General features: G+C 43.3%; 1 protein-coding gene across 4 annotated transcripts in view; it reads right to left on the bottom strand.

Annotated features, from left to right (window-relative positions):
- Window positions 1-18,976, bottom strand: part of SLC35F5 (solute carrier family 35 member F5) — a 41,831-nt gene extending 22,855 nt beyond the window's left edge. The window contains exons 1-7 of one of the 4 annotated variants that reach the window (XM_075181261.1): window positions 18,720-18,976; window positions 18,223-18,273; window positions 17,504-17,586; window positions 17,255-17,399; window positions 13,913-14,056; window positions 12,416-12,478; window positions 11,189-11,279 (exon numbers count right to left, since the gene is read on the bottom strand). In XM_075181261.1, coding sequence (XP_075037362.1) covers window positions 11,189-11,279; window positions 12,416-12,478; window positions 13,913-14,056; window positions 17,255-17,389 — 433 coding nt within the window. In that variant the 5' untranslated portion in view covers window positions 17,390-17,399; window positions 17,504-17,586; window positions 18,223-18,273; window positions 18,720-18,976. The remainder of the gene's footprint in view (window positions 1-11,188; window positions 11,280-12,415; window positions 12,479-13,912; window positions 14,057-17,254; window positions 17,400-17,503; window positions 17,587-18,222; window positions 18,274-18,719) is intronic. The other 3 variants (XM_075181259.1, XM_075181260.1, XM_075181258.1) reach the window with 3 other exon arrangements.
- Window positions 18,977-27,649: the final 8,673 nt, after the last annotated feature.

Here is a 27,649-nt window from a genome sequence, read left to right as displayed (position 1 = left end):
CACATTCTCCCAGTCTGCTGGGTCTCTCCCTCCCAGAACACACTCTCCCAGTCTGCTGGGTCTCTCCCTCCCAGAACACACTCTCCCAGTCTGCTGGGTCTCTCCCTCCCAGAACACACTCTCCCAGTCTGCTGGGTCTCTCCCTCCCAGAACACACTCTCCCAGTCTGCTGGGTCTCTCCCTGCTTCCAGAACACACTCTCCCAGTCTGCTGGGTCTCTCCCTGCTTCCAGAACACACTCTCCCAGTCTGCTGGGTCTCTCCCTGCTTCCAGAACACACTCTCCCAGTCTGCTGGGTCTCTCCCTGCTTCCAGAACACACTCTCCCAGTCTGCTGGGTCTCTCCCTGCTTCCAGAACACACTCTCCCAGTCTGCTGGGTCTCTCCCTGCTTCCAGAACACACTCTCCCAGTCTGCTGGGTCTCTCCCTGCTTCCAGAACACACTCTCCCAGTCTGCTGGGTCTCTCCCTCCCAGAACACATTCTCCCAGTCTGCTGGGTCTCTCCCTCCCAGAACACATTCTCCCAGTCTGCTGGGTCTCTCCCTCCCAGAACACATTCTCCCAGTCTGCTGGGTCTCTCCCTCCCAGAACACATTCTCCCAGTCTGCTGGGTCTCTCCCTCCCAGAACACATTCTCCCAGTCTGCTGGGTCTCTCCCTCCCAGAACACATTCTCCCAGTCTGCTGGGTCTCTCCCTCCCAGAACACATTCTCCCAGTCTGCTGGGTCTCTCCCTCCCAGAACACATTCTCCCAGTCTGCTGGGTCTCTCCCTCCCAGAACACATTCTCCCAGTCTGCTGGGTCTCTCCCTCCCAGAACACATTCTCCCAGTCTGCTGGGTCTCTCCCTCCCAGAACACATTCTCCCAGTCTGCTGGGTCTCTCCCTCCCAGAACACACTCTCCCAGTCTGCTGGGTCTCTCCCTCCCAGAACACACTCTCCCAGTCTGCTGGGTCTCTCCCTCCCAGAACACATTCTCCCAGTCTGCTGGGTCTCTCCCTCCCAGAACACACTCTCCCAGTCTGCTGGGTCTCTCCCTCCCAGAACACACTCTCCCAGTCTGCTGGGTCTCTCCCTCCCAGAACACACTCTCCCAGTCTGCTGGGTCTCTCCCTCCCAGAACACATTCTCCCAGTCTGCTGGGTCTCTCCCTCCCAGAACACATTCTCCCAGTCTGCTGGGTCTCTACCTCCCAGAACACACTCTCCCAGTCTGCTGGGTCTCTCCCTCCCAGAACACACTCTCCCAGTCTGCTGGGTCTCTCCCTCCCAGAACACATTCTCCCAGTCTGCTGGGTCTCTCCCCCCCAGAACACATTTTCCCAGTCTGATACTCCCCTGTAATTAAACACTCTGCTTTTTCAAATGTGACACAAATGGTCCAGGGTCAGGTTAGGTTTGAGTGGGCTAAAATTAGTGAACAAGAGGCCTTTCTTCACCAATTAAAGCCCACCCAAACCTACCCTGTCCCTGTAAAAGAAGGGCCTATCCAACACAATGGAAGTGTCTTTCCACGTACAGTATCTTTCCACTTTAGTTTACACGCCTGTGCACAAGTGGGAGCAGACATAAACAGTTTTAAAATGAGACCTTGTGCAACTCTCCAGCTCAATCAGGTGAGCTACAAATGCAATTTGAAGAAATGTTAAAAGCATATTTTTACTTAAAAAATTGCAGCTTTAAAAGGTGTATAACTTCAAATCCAGCGCACAGATCAGCATAAGACTTTGGGGTTTTCTTTACACCCATGGCAGCATTTATACCAAATTTAATTGAAATTAGAGAACATACGGTAGAATTTTTTCTAAAATTGTGTTGATTTGATGTGGAATGACCCTAACCTCTGTCACACCACAAACTAATCAGCATAAACAGGGATATCAAAATCCATTCCAGCTCAAACATATATGTTAACCAGGGAGCAGATCACATGAATAAACTCAAAACCTTGTAATAAAAGTAAAAGATGAAGCTGGGTAAAAAGTACATTTAAAAATCAGTGGGAAAGAGTTTTAAGAATGAAAATATTGAGCATTACGAGGATAAAATGGGAAAGCAGATATTAAGATAAGGAAATTGCTGATGTAGGCAAAATATTTGTTCTATCCAGATCATGCTGAGGGAGAAATAATTACAAGTAATAAACGCTGCAAGGATCAAGGAGCAAGTCACAGAGAGACGAGGAAGATAAAACCATTATCTAGAAGTGTCTCTCACACAATCTGCAATACACAAGGACACGAGTTTTCATCTTTAATCTTTGTCTGTTCAAGCTCTTTTTTTTTTAATACATTATTTTTTATTATGATTTTTGAATATAACTATAAACATTACATGGAGAAATGGAGCCTCAGGAAGGTTTTAAATGTGACTCACTGAGTACACTTGTTACAACACAGGCTGGGCACTTACCTATGGGAGATGCCTTGAGATAAGCATGTTAGCTTATCCCACTATATTGTGCACAAAACTATCTGTCTACAGTATATGCCGACACATAAGGATTTATAGGTTTGTTTCAGAGCACCGGACTATCACTTCTTTTGTTCACATATTACGGCCTATTTATGATCTATAAAACAAACAAAAATACAAATCCAAATAAACAGCACTTGAAAGCATATAGAGTATAACGTTTGCAGTATATCTGGCTTCACAATAACATTGTACAACTCCATATATCAAATTAAAAAATAAGAAAAACCATGCATCTATTAATGGCTTGGGTGCCCGAGGGGTCAGTCATCAAAACTGGGTCCTCTCATTGAACCTAACGTGCAAGAGGACTGAAACCACCTGTTCCAAATATTCTGACGTTTTATTAAAGCTGGGTGCGCACTACGGCACATTTCTCCCGATGCCATATGATTAACAACTGAAAGTCCCGATCAGCAGCTGATTCAGGTGTACACACTATACACATTTTACTGTCAGATTTCCATCTGTCATAACTATCGGCTGAAAAGATTGTGACTCCATACTCCCTGTACAGATATATACCGTCCCAGCAGCAATTAGCTAAATTAATTTAAATAAAGGGCTGAACCCAAGAGCACGCAACACCCACAGACATACATCCAGAAACAGGAAATACCATAATCGCCATTCATTCCAAGGTTCAGCTTTGAGCCTGGTGTACATCCAGCAACTCTGTCCACAACTGTTACGATTTATTGAAATATAATGATCACACCTTCAAACAAACAAAAAAGCTTGCGTCATTAAAAAGTAAAACAAAAGTGTAAGGTGTATCCGATGCCTATATTATTTCAGTTGCCTGGACAAACCCAAGGGGGACATCAGCACAAAGTGATTGCCAGCAGCGTCCAAGGTGAGCCAAAATTTCGGTTTTCCGTTCTACATTTAGGTACCATCGTCATTTCAGACGAAAGTTTGGCAGAAGAGAAGGTAGATCCGAGGATCAATAGTTCTCTGGCTTCCGGTGATGTAACAGGTGTGGCCAAGAAAATGGCAAAGCCAAACGAATATTTTAACAAACTGAGGGAAAACATAAATGATGCCAAAAAGAAATTCCTCAAACTGGAGAGAAATTATCTTGATTTGATTCACATATATAAAAAAAGAAAAAAAATTGTTGCTTGGAGCCTGCTGAAACCAGCTGAAAAGTTAAAATATGTAGTTATAATCATAGTAATTAGTATATCATCCTGCTCTAGTGTGGGGAATTCTTATTTCACACCCACCTACTAGATATCTTTATTAAGGTTAAAAAAAAAAAAAAAAAAAGGATTTTGTAAACATGCGTTTCATAATGGCCATAGTAGAGAGAGTGTGTATGTATGTATGTATGTGTAATATATTATATATATATATATATATATATATATATATATATATATATATATATATATATATATATATATATATATATATATATATATATATATATATATATAAAATAAAACTGCACCTACATGATTAATAAATACAATTTTGTCCAGGGTGTAGACAGATGTATTGAAACTGTGGACCAAATTTTTGATAATGGACATAAGAGGTTATAACATTTAGCTTCAGAGTGGGAATATACAACCATATGTTTTGAAGTCTTATTTGAGGGACTCAACCTCAGTTTTACAATTATTAGATAAATATAAGTGGCAAGATGGTTTACTTTGGGTCACAATTGAAGGTATAAGTGATGTTAATAATTTGTTAATCAGAGATAAGAATTTTGCAATACGGAATAGGAAATTTCTAATGTAAGGGATACAATATATGCCTACCAATAATTCTCTTATTTGAACAACAGTTTTTATTTACAGTTATGCAGCACAGCTATGGGGTCAAAATTTGCCCCTAGCTCTGCATATGCATATATATATATATATATATATATATATATATATAAAAAATATAAATAATTGGGAGTGTGATTACATTTATAATTCTTCTGATATGTCTGTCAACATTAAAATTTACCAACATTATGGTGATGATAAAATATTAATCTGGGATGGTACTATTCATGAGGTTGAAAAGTTTGTGGCTCAACTTAATATAAATGATTGGAATCTAACATTCACTTTTAAAATAAGTGTTACTTCTATTGACTTTCTAGATTGAGTTTTAGGTAATCTGGTAATATTGAAACCAAAACGTATTTTAAGAAAGTGGATTGCGAACGGTTTTGTTCTCTCTAATAGTTGCCATCTTGATCTGTGGAAGAAAAATGTTCCACATTCAATTTTTGAGACTTGAAAAAAACCCTGAAAATTGCTACAATTTTTTCTAACAGTGCCTGTTTTTGAAACAAACATTTATAGATAGAGGTTATAATGAAAGTATGTTAGAAACAGCAATTAAAGGGCTTCTTTTATTAGTAGGAATAATTTTTTTACAGCCTAAATTAATCAGTAATGCTGGTAAGACTAGTCGGGACTGTGACATTTGTTTTAATAATAGCTGTAATAATCATAGAAAAAAATTGACTAAAAACTCTTAAAAAACATTGGAGTATACCGTTATGTGATCCCATTTTAAGGTTCCATTTACCAACTAAGCCAAAAGTGATATAGAGAAGGGCAAATAATTTAAAATCAATAAAAGTTTATTGAGAGAAGAGATAGACTGATGACAGTCATTTTTTGGCACGTTATGAATGGATGTTATCCATGTCAACGCTGCAATGTTTGTAAATATATGGCTAAGAAAAACGACATCTTTACAAAAAAGGGTGAGTACAAAATTAAAAGTTTGACTTATTATTTATATGATTAGGTGTAGTTGCAATCTGATTTTTTTTATTTATTTTTTTACCCTTGCAATCTGGTTGGACCTCATAGATCAAACTCCTATTGTCCCATAGATTGTAACCTTGCGGCCAGGACCTTCTCACCTCTGTCTGTTTTACCAGTTTGTTTATTACTGTGTTTGTCCCACATTGTAAAGCGTAAATGATAAATGATGATGAAGTTGATGATATAGGGAAAACAAAAAGAATGTTGAAGATCAGGATACAGGAACATCTACGCAATATAAAAAAAATAATGTTGTAGTCCATAGTCTTCCAAGACACTTTAGTGTTTTTCATCACAACAATCACAACAATATAGATTCATTTATCTTTAATGATATTGAACAAATACCCATTAATTACAGCTCTCTATAAAGGAGTCCTTCTGGATCTATGAGATGGTTCAAGCAGGATTGAATGAGATTTTTGATATCATTTCTTTTCTGTTTTTGGACCACAGATATATTCTGGTTGATCATTCAGTATATATCTGTGACCCATTTTTTCCTTTTCTTTTTTTATATTTTCTATTTTTCTGCTCTTTTGTAGAATTTTATTTCTGCAATGATTAAACGTTATGTATTTTATTTTTTTAATAATTGTATGTATTTTCCATTTGACGATACATATTATGGATTTGCGTTCATGTATTATGTAATGATTTTATTTTTTATTAATTGCTTAAATTGTGTTTAATTTCAATAATTTTTATGTAGATTTGAAAATCGTCATGAGGTGTTTGATTAATTGATCGTTTTATTGATTCTGCACTTGGATGTATTTACAATGGCGGTGGCCATTGTCTTTGTGGAAATTATTTGACTCTATTGGCGTTGGCCATCTTTTTGGTGGGATTCAATAATTATAGTTATCACATGATTATGTGGTCATCTTGGATGTGGTGTTTTTCACACCGGGTAAGGTGGTGACCGATTTCATCATCACTTGCAGCAAAGATGACGCTTTCCGGAGTCTAATCAAAAGATGGATTTACATTTTTTAACTTTGTGCATTATAAACGAGTTTTCGATTCAATTAGACCACACACCACTGACGAAGTGCTATCATTAAACACATAGGGTGGTCTTTTTGCACGCCGTGTTTGCGTCAATCACTGAACCCTGCTGATACTGTTTGGTCCAGAGATGTTGCAACTTTCCATAAGATATGGTTGTTCAGATAAATAATACTATTTTATTCTTGTAAGCGGTTTTAACTGCTGTTGTGAATAAATACTCTCAAACAATTCCACACGTGTGGTCACTTGTTGTGGCTCTTTTTTTTTTTTTTTTTTATATAGGTTCCTACTTATGGACTGGATACACAGGCGCACGGTAGGGTGGATGATACAGAATTGAAGAAGTGGACATGAGTAAATCAATAAGACTTTATCAAGAGTATGTATTTTCACGTGTTAATTGATGCTGTATACGCATACATGAACATATAGATGACATATAGAGAATGAAAAATGTTTATTATTGATTTGCTATGAAAAGAACACTATTTCCATGTGCTTCACGATTAGACAACACAGCATATGAACGCTAATATGAACGCCCAGAGAGGCGTCCCTGTTGGAGGAACTATTGGGAGATTGTCGGACAGATGATCCCGACTACGTACATACTGCAGAATTGACACAACATTGTTCCATCACCAATAGATATTTTTAGTCCGGGTATATAATCAAAACAACGATACAATGTGCTTTGGTACAATAAAATATGATTGTTCAAGTGTACACACTAAAGCGCTAACGGACCCAACGGTGGTTTGTTGTGTAATCAGCCTGATAATTGGATGAAAGCCTATAGTGTGTACCCAGCTTAAGGCTTTCCTGCTAGTGTACACAAATCTTTCATGTCCTATTGTTTCACTGACCAACCTGATCCAATTTTGAATCTTTGGACTGCCGGTGCCAGTCATGTCCTTGCTATACAGAGCTGATCCAACTATAGTAGATTCATTAGATATTGCTGTGTGACTCCATTTGTCATATCTTTTCATTTTAACCCAAACATGCATGTGGCCAGAGAGTACAAAGACACTGTCACACCTAATACATCTGATAACTTTAGACCAGAAGGTTTTAATTTTTGGACATTGCAAGAATCCAGAGGCTGATGAAGATTTTTAACAGGAGCTACCACAAAGGTTTGGGATTCCATTTTCAAACTGTCCCATCAGAGCGTGTCTAACCTGGAGGTAGGAAAAGAAGCGAGTGGGGGATAGTGGATACCCTGCCTAGTACCTCTACCCAACTTAAGGGAGTACGATATATAATCCTTTCGCTGCAGTGCTAGAATACAGACGCCTAATCCATTTTATATACGAGGGGACCAACCCCAATCGATCCATCAACTCCCACAAATGACGCCACTCAATTGAGTGGAACACCTTAGCGGTATCTGGGGAGATCAACCTACTAGAGATTGAATGCTCAAAAGATGTGAACAAGGGCCCAAGATTCAGGGAGGTGGACTTTCTGGCATGAACCCTTTTTGGTCCGGATGAACGATTTCTTAATAAGCCTGAGGGCTAATAATTTAACCAGGATTTCCACATTTGTTGACAGAAGGGATATAGGTCTGTATTCATCAAGGTGCAGGTCCTCTTTACCTGGTTGCAGTGATACCACTATCAATGCTTCAGACATAGAACAAGATAATTAAAGGTTTCCAGCAACTATCTCTAAGAGTCTGGTACACTTAGGAACATAAAAAGCTCTGTGTTGTTTCTGCAGTTCTACCAGAAGACAGTCCATGGCGGGGGCTTTACTACTTAGGAAGGACATTATAGCTTAATCTACTCCTCCAGGGCGATTGGAGAAGCCAAGATGGAATTACAGTCCATTGAGAGTTTGAGAAGACAAACTGTATTTAAATATGCCAACATCTCCCTCGTGTCATGTTGTGTATTGTCCATCACCACTTTGGAAAACTTCATTTATGTCAGGAGTTGGAAACTGCTTCTCACCCCCAATCCCTCATCCATAATCACAAGAACAGCTGCACTAGCACAGGCTACAGGGCTGCCATCAGAAACTGTGGGGCCCCGTACCAATTACTGTGGCGCCCCGCGACCCTCCTTGGTCCAGTACTAATTAATCTGGCGGGGCCCCCCCTCCCCATACATGTGCACCCTTTTCCATACATGTGCACCCCTCCATCTTCACCATACATGCGCCTCCAATCCCTCATCACAGTACATTCCCCCCCACTCCCTCATAACAGTAAATGTTCCCCTCCCCCCTCTCCGCAATCACAATAAATGTCCCCCCCCTCCTCTCTCCATCCCACAGTTAATGTCCCCCTCTCCCCCCACAGTTAATGTCCCCCTCTCTCCCCCCCACGGTTAATGTCCCCCTCCACCACACCCCCATATTTAATGTCCTCCTCTCCCCCCCAATCACAGTTAAGGTCCCCCTCCCCCCCTCTACAATTAAGGTCCCCCTTTACAATTAAGGTCCCCCTTCCACAGTTAAGGTCCCTCTCTTCCCCCCTCTCCCTCCACAGATCAGGTCCCCCCAGGCTCTCCCTGTTCCCCCCCCCCTCCCTCCCTCCACAATTATGGTCCCCCAGGCTCTCCCTCTCCCCCCTCCCTCCACAGTAATGATCCCCCAGGCTCTCCCTCTCCCCCCCCTCAAAAAAAATTATAGCTCATTAACTTACCTTCTCCTTCGCGATGCTGCAGCTCTGCCTCCCGGTCATTGATACACTGGGAGTGCGGCGCGTGGTGATGACGTCACCGAGCTCCCAGCTTATCAGAGTTTGGGAGGCAGAGCTGCAGCATCGCGGAGAAGGTAAGAAAAAAAAAAAAAAGGGGCAGCACGGTCGGTCCGGGCCCCTCACAGCAGTACTGGCCGTACCCCCCTGACGGGTTATATACACTAAAGACACTGTTAATCCTGCCTGCGCAGAGCGGATGTGTTTAGAAAAAAGTAAATTGCATTTGAATTTGTCCAATAGATAATAGACCATTCTTTTGTGCCAAAAGTCACTTAATTAGGAGGAATGATCCGTCGTGTTCAAAATGCCGCTCCCCACAGGGCGATTGTTAGCGTCTTCTATGGGACTGCCCAGTCATTAATACTTTCTGGTCGGAGGCTCGGGACTGTGTCCTTAAAACTGCTCCCAGTTAGCCCAGATAACCAGGGGAGCCGGTATATACTCTCCCTCGGTAATATTAAAGTCCACAGAAAACAGAAGGAGGGGAGTGGTCAGGGACCCCCCCCCCCATCCATCAGGTTTATATTCTACTTTCCGTACAGCATGTACCAGTTTGTGACAAACAAATGTGAGGTTTATTCTGGAAAACACATTTTAAGAAGTGGAAAAGCAGGAAAATTGCGTAGAGTTAGGATGCCTCAAACTCCAAACATCAACTAACCACAATTCGTTGACCATCTATTAATGCTCTTCTTTATCATATCATTGAAATCTCCAACACAGACAACAGGAGAGTCAGGAAATAGCTTCATAAATTCGCTGCATTTCTGCTGGACCTCACTATTATAAGGTGGTGGTATATAAACAGCCAGCATAAGTACCAGAGACATGCAGACAAACCCCACAGTGCTGCCATTCTCTTCCACTAGGGAGGATGTAGATGTTTAACCAGAATAAGCCTCAGAATGCTGCAGCTCAGCCTAAACACATTGTATATTCACATATTAAAAAAACAAGTACAGCCAGTGTGTGTAGGTTACATGGATATATAGATACTAATAGATATATAGATACTAATTATATATATATATATATATATATATTATATACACACACATACACATACACACATACACACCTACCTCAGGGGAACCCCCCCAGAGCCTGGATGTCCGTGGCTGGGATCTACCTCAGAGTAATCCCTAGCCTCTAAAGTAAGACTACAGTGCGCTTCTTTAACACAATGTGGGTGCTCACAGAGAGGCTCTGGAAACAGGGAACCTCCATGTGTAGGCAATAAGGGCGCACACACTGCTCACCCTAGGACTGGATGCGGCTGGTAACCTTACTGGTATAGTGAGGCTACTCTACTGATGTGAGCTGCTTCTACTCTTAGAGAGAAATCACAACCAAAAGGTACAGCATCCATTATCCAAAACACTCAAGACTTCCGCTTTCAGGATAAGGGGTTTTCCCTGATTGCGAGAGCCTTGGCCTAAAATAAATGTAAAAATTAAGACCTGTTCTCCAGCCTTCAAAAAACCCTCACATAACTGTAACTGAGCCGAATTATAAGAGTAGGTAGTAGGCGGGGAGCGAAGGCGCCCGTCTGGTCCAATTCCACAGAAGAGCTACTTTAGCACAAATTGCTGGATATAATAGAAAGGGGTCAGTACACACAGTGTAACGAAGGACGGTGTGACAGTGCGATGCTCTGTTGGGAAACCCCAGGTCCTGGCATTCATGTGGATGCTACTATGATACTTACCACCTACCTAAACATTACAGACCAAGTACAGCCCCTCATGCCAGCGGTATTCCCTGATGGCAGTGGCCTCTGTTTTATAGGAGTATATGCCCTGTCACAGTGCAAATATTGTTCAGGAATCGTTTGAGGAATAAGACAAAAGAGTTCAAAGTGTTGACTCTAAATACCCCAGATCTCAAACCGACTGATCCTCTGTGGGATGAGCTGGAAAAACAAGTCCGAGCCATGGAGGCCCCACCTCACAACTTACAAGACTTAAAGGATCTGCTGCCAACATCTTGGTGCTAGATACAAGACAACTTCAGAGGTCTTGTGGAGTCCTTGACAGGTCAGAGCCGTTTTAGTGGCACGAGGGGGACCTACATTATATTAGGCAGGTGGTTTTAATGCTGCGGTCGATCGGGGTATATAAAACCACAGAGCCGGACAGACATAAATAAAACAATGGCGTTACAAAATATATTGTTATATTACATTTTCGTTAGAACTTACCCTTTTGTTTCTCATTATTCTGACAAGGTGACATCAGGACTTTGTCATTCTGTAAGTCATGAAACTTTACTGGAACGTAGAGAGGTTCACTCTATAAGGAAAGGCAGAGTTACTTGGGGTACAAAGGGAGTCGGGGGAATAAGGGGAATCGTGGCTGCAGACACAAGGAATATGGAGACAACAAAGGTAGATTATCCTTTATTCATATTATGTAGTGCAGTAAACACAGACTGGCTGGAAACTAACTTATTAGCAGCATTTTAGCGAATTGTTCCATGATTTCTGCACTAGAGATATGAATGGATCACAGTTACCAGCTGTTCTGCTGACTCAGAGCTTCTCCCTCTATACCGGTTGTTGTGAGGACAGAATATCCCGTTATGTTACAGGGCCCTTATCTCCCCTTTCCCGGTGCTGTTCCCATAGTACATGGTGCAAAACACAGAGCTACCAACTAATACAGGTCAGATGCTTTCTATTCAGATTTACCAGAATATGTCTCATTACCTAATAATGCCGCATAGTACAACCTCAGAATCCCAACAAGCTCACTTGTCCAGACAAGGATTTATGGCGAGGAGGATTATATATTATTCTATCTGATGGTGAAGGTGTCTATAGAAGCACTGCATATAATCTCATCCAATTCCTGACCATACACATAATTTAAACACCAATATTACACCAAAAGAATTAAAACATCTAACATTTATTCACTAATATATATCTATCTTATTGGTCATAAAATTATTACACCAGACTGTCTCTCTTCATTTATTATTTTGTATGATTGTTGCCATTTACTAATTACAACAACCATTTGGAGATGCTTATGGGGACTCCTGTACAAAGCAGGGTTGCTCACTTTATAATGCCCTCTGTGTGCACTTGTTGCCTGGAGGCTTTTGCACATCATTACTAGTACCATCCAGTGCCCTTTGCACCCTCTCTGGGAAACTGCGATGTTACCTTAGCTCCAGACCAGCAAGGCACTGAAGACCAATGTTTGGAAACAACCGGTGGAGTAGACTCTACCCCAGAGATGCCCCCAGCAATCCGCTACTTCCTGTACGAATAGTGACAGCAAAGAGCTGGCAGGAAGTCATTGTATAATAGCCTATATCATACAGCCCCGTAGGAGAAAGAGCAACACTTGTGCTAGTGGTCTGTGTTGTACAGTAAACACTGCAGAACGGCAGGGAGATAGAGACTGAGTTATGTCCTTACCAGGGTATGGTTCAGAGTGTTGTCTGCAGAACATGCAGCAAAATAACCTTCAGCATCTGCAAACTGAGAAGGAAATTCAGATATAAGGAACCATCACATCAACTGAGCGAATGGGATTTCCAAGGCAATGAAGTAATTAGGCAGGTAAAACATAGCTTGCAGAATACTGTATAATTAGTAATACGTGTAATAATTTTACAGTTCTGAGGCATCACATTATTAGCACAGTGATCACTTTATTCAGAATCAGGAGGAAATCCAGCTAGAAGGCGCAAAGTGTTATCACTTCATTGTAGCTGGATTTAGCCCTAACTCTGAACTCTGTGCGGATACAAGGTGAAGAGATGAACAGGAATTTGTATTTGGCGATAGCTCCTCCATGTGGGTACAGTATGAGATTTCTGGATTATTGAACTTATTCAGTATCAATAACAACTATTGCAATACATACAAGTGAAAGCAATGGCATGTTGTATTTTGTGATGAGCATCATAGATTATATAATTCCAACATCTCCTGCAGCGCTGTACAGAGCAAATAAAGTATATAGGGCACTAGAACAATTATAATGCATGGGGTAAGGAATGAGGACACTGCACACAAGAGCTTGCACTTGAAGAACAGGGTGTGGAGAAAAGTGTCAAAAGCCCAGGTGAGGAGGCCTGGATGGTACAGATCAGGTGAGAGAAGAGATTTCATGAAGACATTATAGTGAGATTACCAACACTGCGCCCCCCCCCCCCCCCCCATATCACCTTTTTACTACAGATTCTTTCCAGATGCTAAAAAACGCAACCCTTACACTAAACACAATGTTCTCTACACCTTTCTTTATTCCCTTACCAGAGACCTTTACTGTCTGTGTTTCAGACGCAGGAAACGTCATCTATAAGAATAGCAAAATAGAGCAATGACAGCTTTCAAGTGGTTTTGACCACAAAAGCCTCTTCCCGAGCAGCAGTAGAAGGTGGGACTACCGACACCTCACCAGCTTTGTAACACGAGAACACAAGCTCATGAAAAAAAGTCTCATTCAAGCTTTTGCGAACGGTAGGGGTGATTTATTCATCTTAGGAGGTCTGTGTTTGCTTTCAGCACCACGACATGGAAAATTTAAAAGAAAAGGTCAATATGATGTCTCATGATGGACATCTTCTTTTTCTTCATTTAACCTTTGGACTTAATGTGTTCATACCCCAGATCACTCATTCCATCTCACGCCACAGATGTTAGACAGGGAACGAATGACTGCAGAAGACAATAAATTAATTAATGGCCATTCCAGGACTTTCCCAACTTTATATGAACCTTGCTGGAAAAAAATAAAATAAAAAGGGTAAAAGCAAAAGAAAAGAAAAAAGAAAAAAAAACACTGCCCAATTCACCTGACTACAACCCTGGATGATACAAATGCTAATCTATAGGGAAGAGACACAGCACCAGGATAAACATCCAGCAATTCTTTTCCCCACCAACCAACCACAGACAGAAACTCACAAGAGTGGTGCGTCTCCCGCGCAGACGTTTACTACACTGCTGTCTCCACGGCCGCCACACAGCAAACCCCAGAAGATACAACACAAACATGGAGGTTTTTGCGAATGTGCTGAAAAATGGTTTGTTGAACTCCTGGAATATGTACTGGAAAAGAAATAGAAACATTTGTGTATAATAATATGCACGTGAGGCTACAATGCAGAAATATAGTTATATAGTAAATACATAACAAATTCTACAGAGCACAGCAACTCCGTACCCCCCCCCTCCCTCCCAAACAAAGATCAGCATTCTGACAGCCGTCACTAGTACAGAACTAGGAGGGACCCCAAACCTATTGGTGCATTCTCTTTGTAGAATGAAACAAATATATTTAAAGCAGTTTAAATAATCACATATGCAGGAAACATATATGGACCTGTCTGCTGTACGGACAGGTCCAGAGTCAGCCAGTATTCTGGAAAAGTGGAGCTAAATAATAAAATGGTGGTAAATTGACTCTTTTCTTTCTTTTTTTTTTATAAACAAAACAGAACATCATTTTGGAGTAAAGAAAAAACTGGAGATTAAAAAAAAAAAAAAAAAAGTCATAAAACCACCACGTTTAAAAAAAAATATTAACTTAATTTAACACCTGTGCAAGGACAATTTGCCCCCACTTTCTATTTTTCAAGAGTATAGTGTAAGTCTCTACATCATACATGTAGCATATTCACCAGGTCATCACATCACAGAAAGTGTGTTCTACCGAGCATGTCTCCCCCATCCATAAAGCCGTCTCTCCGTGGCATCGGCCATCACGGACTGTCACATACACTCTGAGTTAAGCGGCCATCCATGCACAAGTGCAGCTCTAATAGCAAACAGTGCCTGAGAGCTCTATGTGCCAAACATAAAGCTTCCTGGCCAAGGCAATGAAGACTTAGTGATGGGGGGGTACATGGGTGATACATATTGCTGCCATATAATAAAATATATATATACACATACCAATCAGACACAACATTAAAATTACTGACAAGTGAAGTGAATAACATTGATTATCTGGTTACATCGGCACCTGTCAGGGGTGGGATATATTAGGCTGCGAGTGAACAGTCAGTTCTTGAACTTGATGTGTTGTAAGCAGGAAAAATGGGCAACGTAAGGATCTGAGTGACTCTGACAAGGGCCAAATCATGATGTCTAGACGGCTGGGTCACAGCATCTCCAAAACAGCCGGTCCTGTGGGGTGTTCCCGGTATGCAGTCATTAGAACGGTCACACTGCACCAGGTTCCCTCTTTCTGCATTCACTTGCTGGTCTGAACTGGGCTGGCACACACCTGGGGGTATATTTACTAAACTGCGGGTTTGAAAAAGTGGAGATGTTGCTATAGCAACCAATCAGATTCTAGTTACAATTTATTTAGTACATTCTACAAAATGATAACTAGAATCCGATTAGCAACCAATCGGATTCTAGTTATCATTTTGTAGAATGTACTAAATAAATTGTAACTAGAATCTGAATGATTGCTATAGGCAACATCTCCACTTTTTCAAACCCGCTGCAAGACTCATCTTCCTTTTTCGCCGCTAGTCGTCTGCCTTGCCCTACACTGGCTCCCCATTCCTTACAGAATCCTTTTCAAACTCCTGACCGTCACTTACAAGGCTCTCTCCCAGTCTACTGCCCCCTTATATCTCTAACCACCTCACCATTCACACCCCTGCCCGCTCCCTGCACTCGGCCAATGACCGTCGCCTCTCCTCTAATCACCTCTTCCCACTCCAGAATCCAAGATTTCTCCCGTGCTGCCCCCCTTCACTGGAACGACCTCCCTCGCTCCATCCGTCTTTCTCAGATTATTGCTACCTGTTCCCTTAAACTCCAGCATATCTATCCGCAGATCATCGCTACCAGTCTCCAGTATAACCTGCTGTTCCTTACTCTGTACATTGGCTCTACCGCTGCCCTGGGAAGCGGCCTCTTAGTCTCTGTCATTGAGCTACTTCTCATCCTTGGCATCTTCAGTTATTATCTTGGTTCTCAATACAGCCTCGCTAATCACCTAACTAAGAGGGCCGCGACCTGCGGTCTGGGAGCAGCTAACTCCAAACTCTCTTGCGGAAGTCCCTGGCGAACCTCCCTCACCGTTAGACTCCGCGCCTCTCGGGAGGTAATATCACGTGAGCCGGCTGTACGGGCAGTCTTCTGACCCTAACTCAATGACAAGAACCTACCAAAAGTGGTCCAAGGAGATCAGTGAACCAGCGACAGGCTCATTGATGCACATGGGGAGTGAAGGCGCCTGTCAGGTCCAATTCCACAGAGGAGCTACTGTAGCACAAATTTCTGGAAAAGTTAATGCTGGTTATGATAGAAAGGTATGAAAAGGAGAGAGAAAAGAAAATTGGTTTGATAAGATGCACTAAGCACTCCACTTGTTTGAATAATTCTAAATAGTTAGGGACACCCCTTTAAAATAAGATACTAAGGATATTAAGGATATAATCATCCAAATACTACTTTCCATATTAGAAGGGTATAATCACTCCCTAAACAATTGGTGTGACCACTCCCTCTTTCCCTGTCCTTACTTTTACAATATGATAGAAAGGTGTCAGAACACACAGAGCATCGCAGCTTGCTGCGTACGGGGTTACGTAGCCACAGACCCGTCAGAGTGCCCATGCTGTCCCCTGTCCACCACTGAAAGTGCCTACAATGGGCAGATGAGTGCCAGAACTGGACCATGGAGCAATGAAAGAAGGTGGCCTGGTCTGATGAATCACATTTTCTTTTACATCATGTGGACGGCCGTGTGCATGTGCATGATCTGCTGGGAAGCCTTGGTTCCTGACATTCATGTGGATGTTACTTTGACATGTACCACCTACCTAAACATTGTTGTAGACCAAAGTACACCCCTTCATGGCAACGATATTCCCTGATGGCAGTTGCCTCTTTCAGCAGGATAATGCACCCTGACACACTGCAAGACTTGTTCAGGAATGGTTTGAGGAACATGACAGTTCAAAATGTTGACTTGGCCCCCAAATTCCCCAGATCTCAATCTGAATAAGCATCCGTGGGATGTACTGGAAAAACAAGTCCGAGCCATGGAAGCCCCACCTTACAACTTACAGGACTGAAAGGATGTGCTGCCAACATGCAAGATACTACAAGACACCTTCAGATGTCTTGTGGAGTCCATGCCACTATGGGTTAGAGCTGTTTTGGTGGCATGAGGGGGACCTATACAATATTAGACAGGTTGTTTTAATGTTGTGGCTGATAGTTGTATATCTGGCACAAAAAAAGATGCTGCCGACACAGGGATTTAGTTTTGCTACTCACTGAAGTCAACTCGGAAGAAGCAACCCAGATCACATCCACCAGCAGCAAGATCAGTATCCCGAATACCAGACGTCTGCGCTGTGATGTGGAGTTTCCAGGAGAGTTCATTCGATTCATAATGACAATCCAGCCCATGTGTAACCTGCTACGTAAAAGAACAGAGTGTAAGCAGCCAGTATCAGCATAATATAAACAGAGTAACAACTCGCTATCGGCATCTAATAAACCGCGCCAGGTAACCTAACCTACCTGTTCGTAGACAGAGTGGTAACAGGAATGTCTGGTGTCTTTGCATGGAACCTCTCATTCCTTTCTCACTGTTGGCAAAACATCTAGAAAGCAACATTATATAAGATTATTTAAATCTGCACGACCACTTTTATTAACATGTAAATAATTATCTCCAAAAGCAGAGGGGCCTTCAGCGAAAACAATTTGACTCCCTACATTGTCCGTGTGGAGTTTGTATGTTCTCCCGGAGTATGCGTGGGTTTCCTCCCACACTCCAAAAACATACTAGTATAAATTGGCTGCTATCAAAAATTGACCCGTGTGTGTGTGTGTGTGTGTGTGTTTTAAGAGTGCAAGCTCCAATGGGGCAGGGACTGAAGTTAGTGAGCTTTCTGAACAGCACAGTGGAATTAGTGGTGCTATATAAATAGCTGATGATGATGATTAGGTCTCACAGGAGGACATATAGCAGGGCATTGACTTCTGGTGTTCTAACACCCAGCAGGCGACTCACAGGCTGCCACATAAATGGCTCTTCTGCCTACAGAATGATTTGAATGTTTCATCAAGGAGCACAGCCTGAATTCCCCTCAACTCTTCTCATGGTTCTAGAGAGGAGGCTTTTATTACTATGAGACTGAAGCCTTGCAGGGGGTGCGTTACCTCACATCTAGCATTTTCACATTGCTTCGTCAGAATATAGGACGTTTAGTAGCTTCTTATAGTAATTGTTTTACCTTTTCCTATATACTATTTCATAGCTGTGAGAAATCTGTCCACTTCAACGCCTTCAAAGAAAAATGAGAAGAAGCATCAATGAGGAGACTAATATACTGCTCGAGTGTCCACAAACTTTTGACCATTTAGTATAGCAATATAAAGGAAAAGAACTACTGGGAAGAAACACAGTTTACAGGAGACACAGGGGGGGGGAAGGCACAGTATACACAGTACAAAGGGAGGGGGGCACAGTATACACAGTACAAAGGGAGGGGGGCACAGTATACAGGGGGGGACACAGTATACAGGGGGGGACACACTGTATACAGGGGGGGGGACACACTGTATACAGGGGGGGGACACACTGTATACAGGGGGGGGACACACTGTATACAGGGGGGGGACACACTGTATACAGGGGGGGGACACAGTATACACAGTACAAAGGGAGGGGGCACAGTATACAGGGGGGGGGGACATAGTATACACAGTATTTGGCTCAGGTGACACTCACCTGGGCTCAGGCTCCTGTCAGGTGAGCTGGGGAATACAGAGGAGGCGCTGAGCAGTCTCCCGGCAGAGATGATATATACCCCTATAAGGAGGCTCCGGTCACCGGGACGGATAATGTCCGGTTACAGAGATACTTCCGGGTATCTGTCCAGGAGACAGTGCCGCGAGACGTAGAGATCACGTGAGAGTTAAAGCTTAGCGCATGCGCAGAACCTGTGTGATCACGTGATGTCTCGGGTTACAGGGTATAGACTCACGTGACCTGCATCACACCACACTTGTTACCTGTCAGACTATGACACATGTTACAGTCATGCTACACTACATGTTACAGTCATGCTACACTACATGTTACAGTCAGAATATGACACATGTTACAGTCCTGCTACACTACATGTTACAGTCAGACTATGACACATGTTACAGTCATGCTACACTGCATGTTACAGTCAGACTGTGACACATGTTACAGTCATGCTACACTACATGTTACAGTCATGCTACACTGCATGTTACAGTCACACTGTGACACATGTTACAGTCATGCTACACTGCATGTTGCCTATCAGACTATGACATGTTACAGTAATGCTACACTACATGTTACAGTCATGCTACACAGCATGTTGCCTATCAGACTATGACATGTTACAGTAATGCTACACTACATGTTACAGTCAGACTATGACAGGTTACAGTCATGCTACACTACATGTTACAGTCAGACTATGACATGTTACAGTCATGCTACACTACATGTTACCTGTCAGACTTTGACACATGTTACAGTCATGCTACACTACATGTTACCAGTCAGACTATGACACATGTTACAGTCATGCTACACTGCATGTTACAGTCAGAATATGACACATGTTACAGTCATGCTACACTGCATGTTACAGTCAGACTATGACACATGATACAGTCATGCTACGCCACATGTTACCCGTCAGACTATGACACATTTTACAGTCATGCTACACTGCATGTTACAGTCAGACTATGACACGTGAAACAGTCATGCTACGCTACATGTTACCCGTCAGACTATGCCACAGGTTACAGTCATGCTACACTGCATGTTACAGTCAGACTATGACACATGATACAGTCATGCAACACTACATGTTAACAGTCAGACTATGACACATGATACAGTCATGCTACGCTACATGTTACCCGTCAGACTATGCCACAGGTTACAGTCATGCTACACTGCATGTTACAGTCAGACTATGACACATAATTCAGTCTTGCAACACTACATGTTAGCAGTCAGACTATGACACATGTTACAGTCATGCTACACTGCATGTTACAGTCAGACTATGACACGTTACAGTCATGCTACACTATATGTTACCAGTCAGACTATGACACATGTTACAGTAATGCTACACTACATGTTACCAGTCAGACTATGACACATGTCACAGTCATGCTACACTATATGTTACCAGTCAGACTATGACACGTTACAATCATGCTACACTATATGTTACCAGTCAGACTATGACACATGTTACAGTAATGCTACACTACATGTTACCAGTCAGACTATGACACATGTTACAGTCATGCTACACTATATGTTACCAGTCAGACTATGACACATGTTACAGTCATGCTACACTACATATTACAGTCAGACTATGACACATGTTACAGTCATGCTACTCTACAGGTTACCAGTCACACTATGTCAGGCTACGACACATGTTCAGGATCCCCTGACCTGTAGCACACACAGTCTGACTCTGTATTTACTGACCCCAATGAATTGCATGCTGGTGTGTTGGGTTAATTTGAGGAATATACATTGATGCGGCCTATCCAGGATACTAAATAGTGACTCCATATTCCAAAGTCAAATTTCATTTGAGAAAGTGATGAAATTTAGCTTTGGAGAGTATGTGGTATATCTTGGTTTTCTTGTCATTTATTGTTGTCAGCATTTGTTGGGACCAGTAACGTCAGATAGGAAAATGCTTATTCCTCTTCCATCCTCCTTGCCAGCCATTACAATGGGTTAGTTCCATAAGTAGAGACAGGAAATCAGAAATGCCCCCAGGTAGTATGTAATTCAGATCCTCCTCTCCCTTGTGTCCTTTCCTTTCTCTAGCTAAAGTTAGAGAGGACAGGTAGTAGTTTGTTGATATTTTTGTGTGTATAAGGGCTACCTACAAGTGTGTACCCCTACTGGTACAAGCCGAAGAGAAGGACTGGCTACCCTTTGGTAGCAAACGTGGTACAATAAAGAGGTATTGAAAATGTTAACAGCTGGGACGCTTACACTGCCTCTTCTGTCCCGGCTGTTGCTAGCAGGCATGACGCTGTTCTTTTCTTCTGTCCTGGCTGTTGCCTCAGTGGGCTTCCTGGGAGGATTGGTCCTCAATAGTTTAAATGGCAGGGAGGCCTTAGACCTTCCTTGCTTGCTCATAGGGTCTTTGTTTATACTGGGAATGCAAGGGTTATATGGCACGCATCTCATCATTAACCTGGGAAAAGACCAAGCCTAGTGGATTTGGAAGAGGTCCACTTAGACGTACAACGAGTCTCTTTCAGAAACTCTACTAGTTCCTGTTTGTTTATGTTTTGGTTATCAAGTTTCGGATGTCTCTGCCTTCCTGGATAGTGACGTAGTAGGAAATCTTTTGGACATTGGGCTAGCTAAAGCCCTTAAAATTTCCTTCCTCAAAATAAATTTGGTTATTACAGCTTGTGGTCTAGATGGTAATCCCCTAGTAGGCGGAAGGTTTCTGGACAAGACTCCACCTTTACGAGTCTGCATTCGAAACAGTTGTCCCTGTCACATGCCGCTTATCCACGGCTGCTACCCGGTAACCAGAATATCATTCATTCCTCATTCCCTGCTTGTTTCCTGGCTGTCAGGCCAGGAATCAGCTCTGCACATGTGCAGGTAATCATCTCACATGTATTCACCTGTCCGCTCATCCATTGGTTACCTCTCATTTATAAGGCTCCTCCCAGCACCTCTCAGTGCTGGTTCTTCTCGTCAGACTCTTGGCCTGGAAGCAGCTCATGCACTCTGCTGCTGCAATCACCTATTACCTGCTCCACTCGTTAGCGGTAACTACTGCAGATCATCGCTATCATCTCTCCAAGTGTGCTACTACAAATCACCTACTATCTCTGTGTGGACTATCACTGAGCATCTATCTAGTGCCTACATTCTTCTCTGTACTAGGTTCTTTATCACCGCTCACTGGGAACTCCCCTAGAGGGCTGTGACCTGCAGGGTGGAAGCTGCCAAGCCCAAATTCCTTTGCGGGAACCTCTGGTAAAAACCTTCCACTCTGTTAGATTCCGCACCTCTGGGTGAAGTACCATCAATCCCTTCAGCTACCCTCTGCTCTTCGCATTTCTAATGCTTTCCACATTTCTCTATTAAGACCTCTCGTCATCAATCGCTTCTCATCTCATGTGACTCTGTCTCGCCTTCCCGAGCTTCAGCAATCTGATGAATTGGAGATCAAACAGATTCTGGACTCCCAAGAAGTATAAGGACGGTATCAAATATCTCGTGGACTGGAAGGGCTTCGGTCCTGAGGAGCGTTCTTGGGTGCGTTTCTCTGACGTCAAAGCATCGTTATTATTGCAGAAATATCATTCTAAATTTTCCAAGAAACCTGGTACTAGGTGTTCGGTGACCACCTTTAAAGGTGGAGGTACATCACACGCCACTCAACCACGGCTGCCACCCGATAACCTGAATATCATTTATTCCTCATTACCTGCTTCTTCCCTGGCTGTCAGGCCAGCAATCAGCTCTGCACATGCGCAGGTAATCATCTCACCTGTATTCACCTGTCCCGCTCATACATTGGTTACCTCTCATTTATAAGGCTCCTCCCAGCACCTCTCAGTGCTGGTTCTTCTCGTCAGACTCTTGGCCTGGAAGCAGCTCATGCACTCTGCTGCTGCAATCACCTATTACCTGCTCCACTCGTTAGCGGTAACTACTGCAGATCATCGCTATCATCTCTCCAAGTGTGCTGCTGCAATCACCTATTACCTGCTCCACTCATTAGTGATAACTACTGCAGATCATCGCTATCATCTCTCCAAGTGTGCTGCTGCAACTCACCTATTACCTGCTCCACTCATTAGTGATAACTACTGCAGATCATTGCTACTATCTCTCCAAGTGTATTGCTGCAATCACCTATTGCCTGCTCCACTCATTAGTGGTAACTACTGCAGATCATCGCTGTGGGGCAGCACGGTGGTGTATTGGTTAGCACTTACGCCTTACAGCACTGGGGTCATGAGTTCAATTCCCGACCATGGCCTTATCTGTGTGGAGTTTGTATGTTCTCCCCGTGTTTGCATGGGTTTCCTCCGGGTGCTCCGGTTTCCTCCCACACTCCAAAAACATACTGGTAGGTTAATTGGCTGCTAACAAAATTGACCCTAGTCTGTGTATGTGTGTGGGTTAGGGAATTTAGACTGTAAGCCCCAATGGGGCAGGGACTGATGTGAGTGAGTTCTCTGTACAGCGCTGCAGAATTAGTGGCGCTATATAAATAAATGGTCATGATGATGATGATATCATCTCTCCAAGTGTGCTGCTGAAAATCACCTACTATCTCTGTGTGGAGTATCACTGAGCATCACTCAGTAATCCTACTCATTTGTGGCTATCAAGTGCCTACATTCTTCTCTGTACTAGGTTCTCTATCACCGCTCACTGGGAACTCCCCTAGAGGGCCACGACCTGCAGGGTTGAAGCTGCCAAGCCCAAATTCCCTTGCAGGAACCTCTGGTGAGAACCTTCCACTCTGTTAGATTCCACACCTCTGGGTGAAGTACCATCAATCCCAGGCAGAACAAAAGGATCCCACTCATCCTAGTGAATCCTGACAGTCGCTATTCCTAATCAATTGCCCCAAGGTTATTCTCATTTTAGGTCATCCGTGGTTATATAATCATAATCCTCTTGTTGACTGGGCGAAATCATTCGTTGGTGTTCTAATTGTTCTGCCTCTGGTCTGTTTTTACCCATCCAAAGAAGCAGCTGATACGCTGCCCATACACCAAATCTATGACTGTGCCATTGATTTAGTTCCAGGGAGCAGACTGCATAAAGGGAGACATTATGCATTGGCTTCTGAAAATAAGGCCATAGAAGCATAAATTGAGGAAAACCTGAGTCAATCCAAGTCACCTGCTGGAGCAGGTTTTTCTTTGTTTCTAAAAAAGATGGAAGCCTGCGATCCTGTATTGATTTTAGGGGACTCAATAAAATTACCATCAAGAACACAACATTTTAAGTTAATTTAGAGGAAAGTCCATTTTGCCTTACTACATGCCTCATTTCACTCACATTTTTTCTTGGATCTGCATCATAGGACATGCACATTCATTTTAACATGATAATCTATTGTATTTGGAAATAAAAGCCCATTTGAATCTATTATCTGCATCTTTTTCAATCTTATCCATAATTTCATTAGTGTTTTTATTTTCTATTTTTGGATCCAAGAGTACACATATGCCCATCAGATTCACTTCATCTAGTGCTTGTTTGACCAATTTATATGAATACCCTCCATCTAAAATATTCTTCAACATCTCATTGGCCTGATCAAGGAACAATGTCTCTGTGGAAGAGTTGCGCTGTAAACGTTTAAATTGTCCCTTCGGTATGTTACTTTTCAATTTAAAATAATGAATGCAAAAGTGCAAGTATTTATTAGAATGAACTTGCTTGTGGTAGAAATTCCATGGAGGCCTTGTGAACTTTGTGAGGGAATTTTATGTTTTAGTGATGACTCACCACCTCTCGAAATAATAGACAAATCATCCATGTAATGACCATAGAAGGCTAAAACCACCCCAAGTTTGCCGCTCCACACATAGGTCGGCTCAAAGTCGCACACAAATAAGTTGGCGTAGCTCGGGCGAATAGTGTCCCCATAGCCGTTCCCATCACCTGTTGGTAGTAGCTGTGGTCAAACAAAAAATAGTTACGTGCCAAAATAAAAGTGATGACATCTGTGATAAACCTCCCACACTCTGTTGCAAGGTCCGTACTAATGACCTCAATCCCCTTTTGATGAGGGATATTCGTATATAGCGGCCCAATAGGGGTGAGCAACTAGACTTAGCCAGTGCACAGCCACTCACCAAGGTCCGTAAGAAGGGATAGTGAAGGTGGAGCAGATGCTGAATAGGATAGGACATTATAGTATGGGAGTAATAAAGAATTAGAAAGGAAAGTCCCACAGACAGCCTGCCACCAGCACTGATACAATCAGAAGGCAGAAGAGGTTATTGGGAATCTCTATCTCACTCCATCCTCCAGTTTCTCAACATTCGAGGCGACTAAAATCTCACTTGTCAGAGAAGTTAAAGCTCTTCCCATCTATGGCCAATGTTTTATTTTGCGCTTGCACGAAATGTCTCCATGTTTTGTATAGCTATGCTTAAAATATTTGCACTTTCTACTTTATAAGAATAGTAAAGCCTCACTAGCTCAGTATACAGTCACATGACCTATGTATAATGCACTCTCATGTGACTTTCACTCATCCTTGCCTAGTGGCCCCTCTTATTTGTGAAATGGGTTTAGGCTGCACTCCTGGTAAATTTCTTAAAATCTAAGCTGCAATTTCATTGACCGTGCTAGGTGCATATGCTCCAAGGAACTCCATCACGCAGATGATTACCTCCTGTTGGGAGTTTACTAAAGGAAAAGCAAGACTGGTGACAGCAGAAACAAATAGGACTCTTTGTATGATCATGAGTTGCCATGTGGGTTCACCTAGAGGCCTTATCGCAACTGTGGTGGCACCCAAAGTTTGATCTGCATGCTTCTTCCCTTTGCTATTTGTAATAGATTATTTGGTCTGGCAACTAGTCATTGATTTTGTCTGAGAGGATTCACCCGGCAGATATAACGTCATTATTTCAGTCATATAACATATTATGATATCCACAACAAATCGCATAATGGGGCTCAGTATTGCCCTGGCCTTGTCCTCAGACAGATGAATGCCCATCCAGAAGGAGAACCTGCTCAGCCTTATGAATCACTGATGGAGGACGTGTTCCTGCTCCTACGGACTATCCCTGTCTCTCCTGTTACTCGGGCTGGTAACATGTGGTAACATGTCTCTTAGCCTTAACTCTCCTCCTATATCCCTTCCTATCTTCACTCTCCTGTTACTCGGACTGGTAACATTGGCGATGGACTGCCTTATGCCAAGTGACTGACTGGTTAATAGACCACTAAGACTCACATGGCTATTGTATTTGCACTTTAATTAATTTATCTCCATTTTATTTTATCTTTACGGCACTTTAAACTGTGTTTGCCACTGCCGTTTGTTCCTGCTCCACTTCATTGTTCTCTGCAGTCCTTCCTTGGTTCTTGACTTACTCTGCTTTGTCAGCCCATATCTAACTCGACCACTCTGGCCCACTCTGGCTAACAGACCAGACGAGCGTCCAGGAGGCGGAGTGGGCCTCCTCCTATCCCCTAACTGCACTTTTCGTGTCATTCCTACTTTACCTTCCCTCTCCTTCTCCTCCTTTGAAGTACACTCCATCCGTCTCTTCTCCCCCATCCACCTCCGTGTCTCCGTCATCTACCGTCCCCCAGGCCCCTCCTCCCTTTTCCTTGACAACTTCGCTGCCTGGCTCCCCCACTACCTTTCCTCTGACCTTCCCTCCATCATACTTGGCGACTTTAATATCCCTATTGACAACTGTTCTGACCCCGCCACCATTAAACTTCTCGCCCTTTCCTCCTCCCTAGGCCTTACTCAGTGGACTTCTTCCCCCACCCACTGTCTTGGTCACTCCCTTGACCTTGTCTTCTCTCATCTCTGTGATCTCTCTGACTTCTCCAACTCTCCCTTCCCACTATCTGACCACCACCTCCTCTCCTTCACTCTGTCCTCCTCCCCTGCCTTGCCCAAAGCCACCCTCACTAGACGTAACCTGGATGCTATTGACCCCACCTCCTTCTCCTCCTCTCTCAAAACTCTCCTTTCACCCCTTCCCTCCCTGGCTTGTCCCAACCAGGCCTCCTCTCTCTATAATCACTCCCTCACCACTGCCCTGGACGCTGTTGCCCCGGCCTCTTCTATCTGCCGACGCCGCATTATTCCCCAACCCTGGCACTCAAAACTCACCCGCTTCCTCCAAAGATGCTCTCGCACTGCTGAACGCCTCTGGAGGAAATCTCGCTCCCTGGCTGACTTCCTCCACTTTAAATTCATACTCTCTTCTTTCTCCTCTGCCCTCTCCCTCGCTAAACAATCCTTCTTTAAGTCCCTCATTTCTTCTCAGTCCTCCAATCCCCACCGCCTCTTTGCCACGTTCAGCTCCCTCCTCTCCCCCCTCCCCCTCTGTCCCGCCTTCCCTCTCCACTTCTGACTTCGCCACTTTCTTCTCTTCCAAAACTGAGGCCATCAGACTGAACATCTCCTCCTCCCCTTCTCCCGCCACCCTCATCGCTTCACCTCCCCCCATCAACCAACTCTGGTGCTCCTTCAGCCCTACAACCGGTGAAGAAGTTCGCTCCCTTATTCTATCCTCTCCACCCTCTACCTGCCCTCTCGATCCCATCCCCTCCCACCTCCTTCGCTCTCTCTCTCCAATGGCCTGCTCTTACCTAGCACACATTTTCAACCTATCACTCTCCTCTGGTGTAGTACTCTCCTCTTTTAAACACACTCTTATCTCTCCTATCCTCAAAAAACCCAATCTTGACCCCACCTCTCTTGCTAATTATCGCCCTATCTCTCTTCTTCCCTATGCCTCCAAATTACTTGAGCGGATTGTCTGCAGCCGCCTAACCAGCCACCTCGCGGACAATTCCCTCCTTGACCCTCCAATCTGGCTACCGCCCCCTCCATTCTACCGAAACTGCCCTGGCCAAGGTTACTAATGATCTCT

The sequence above is a fragment of the Mixophyes fleayi genome, chromosome 7, assembly GCF_038048845.1.
Source record: "Mixophyes fleayi isolate aMixFle1 chromosome 7, aMixFle1.hap1, whole genome shotgun sequence".
Taxonomy (NCBI): Eukaryota; Metazoa; Chordata; class Amphibia; order Anura; family Limnodynastidae; genus Mixophyes; species Mixophyes fleayi.
This window is presented reverse-complemented; position numbering and strand designations above follow the sequence as displayed.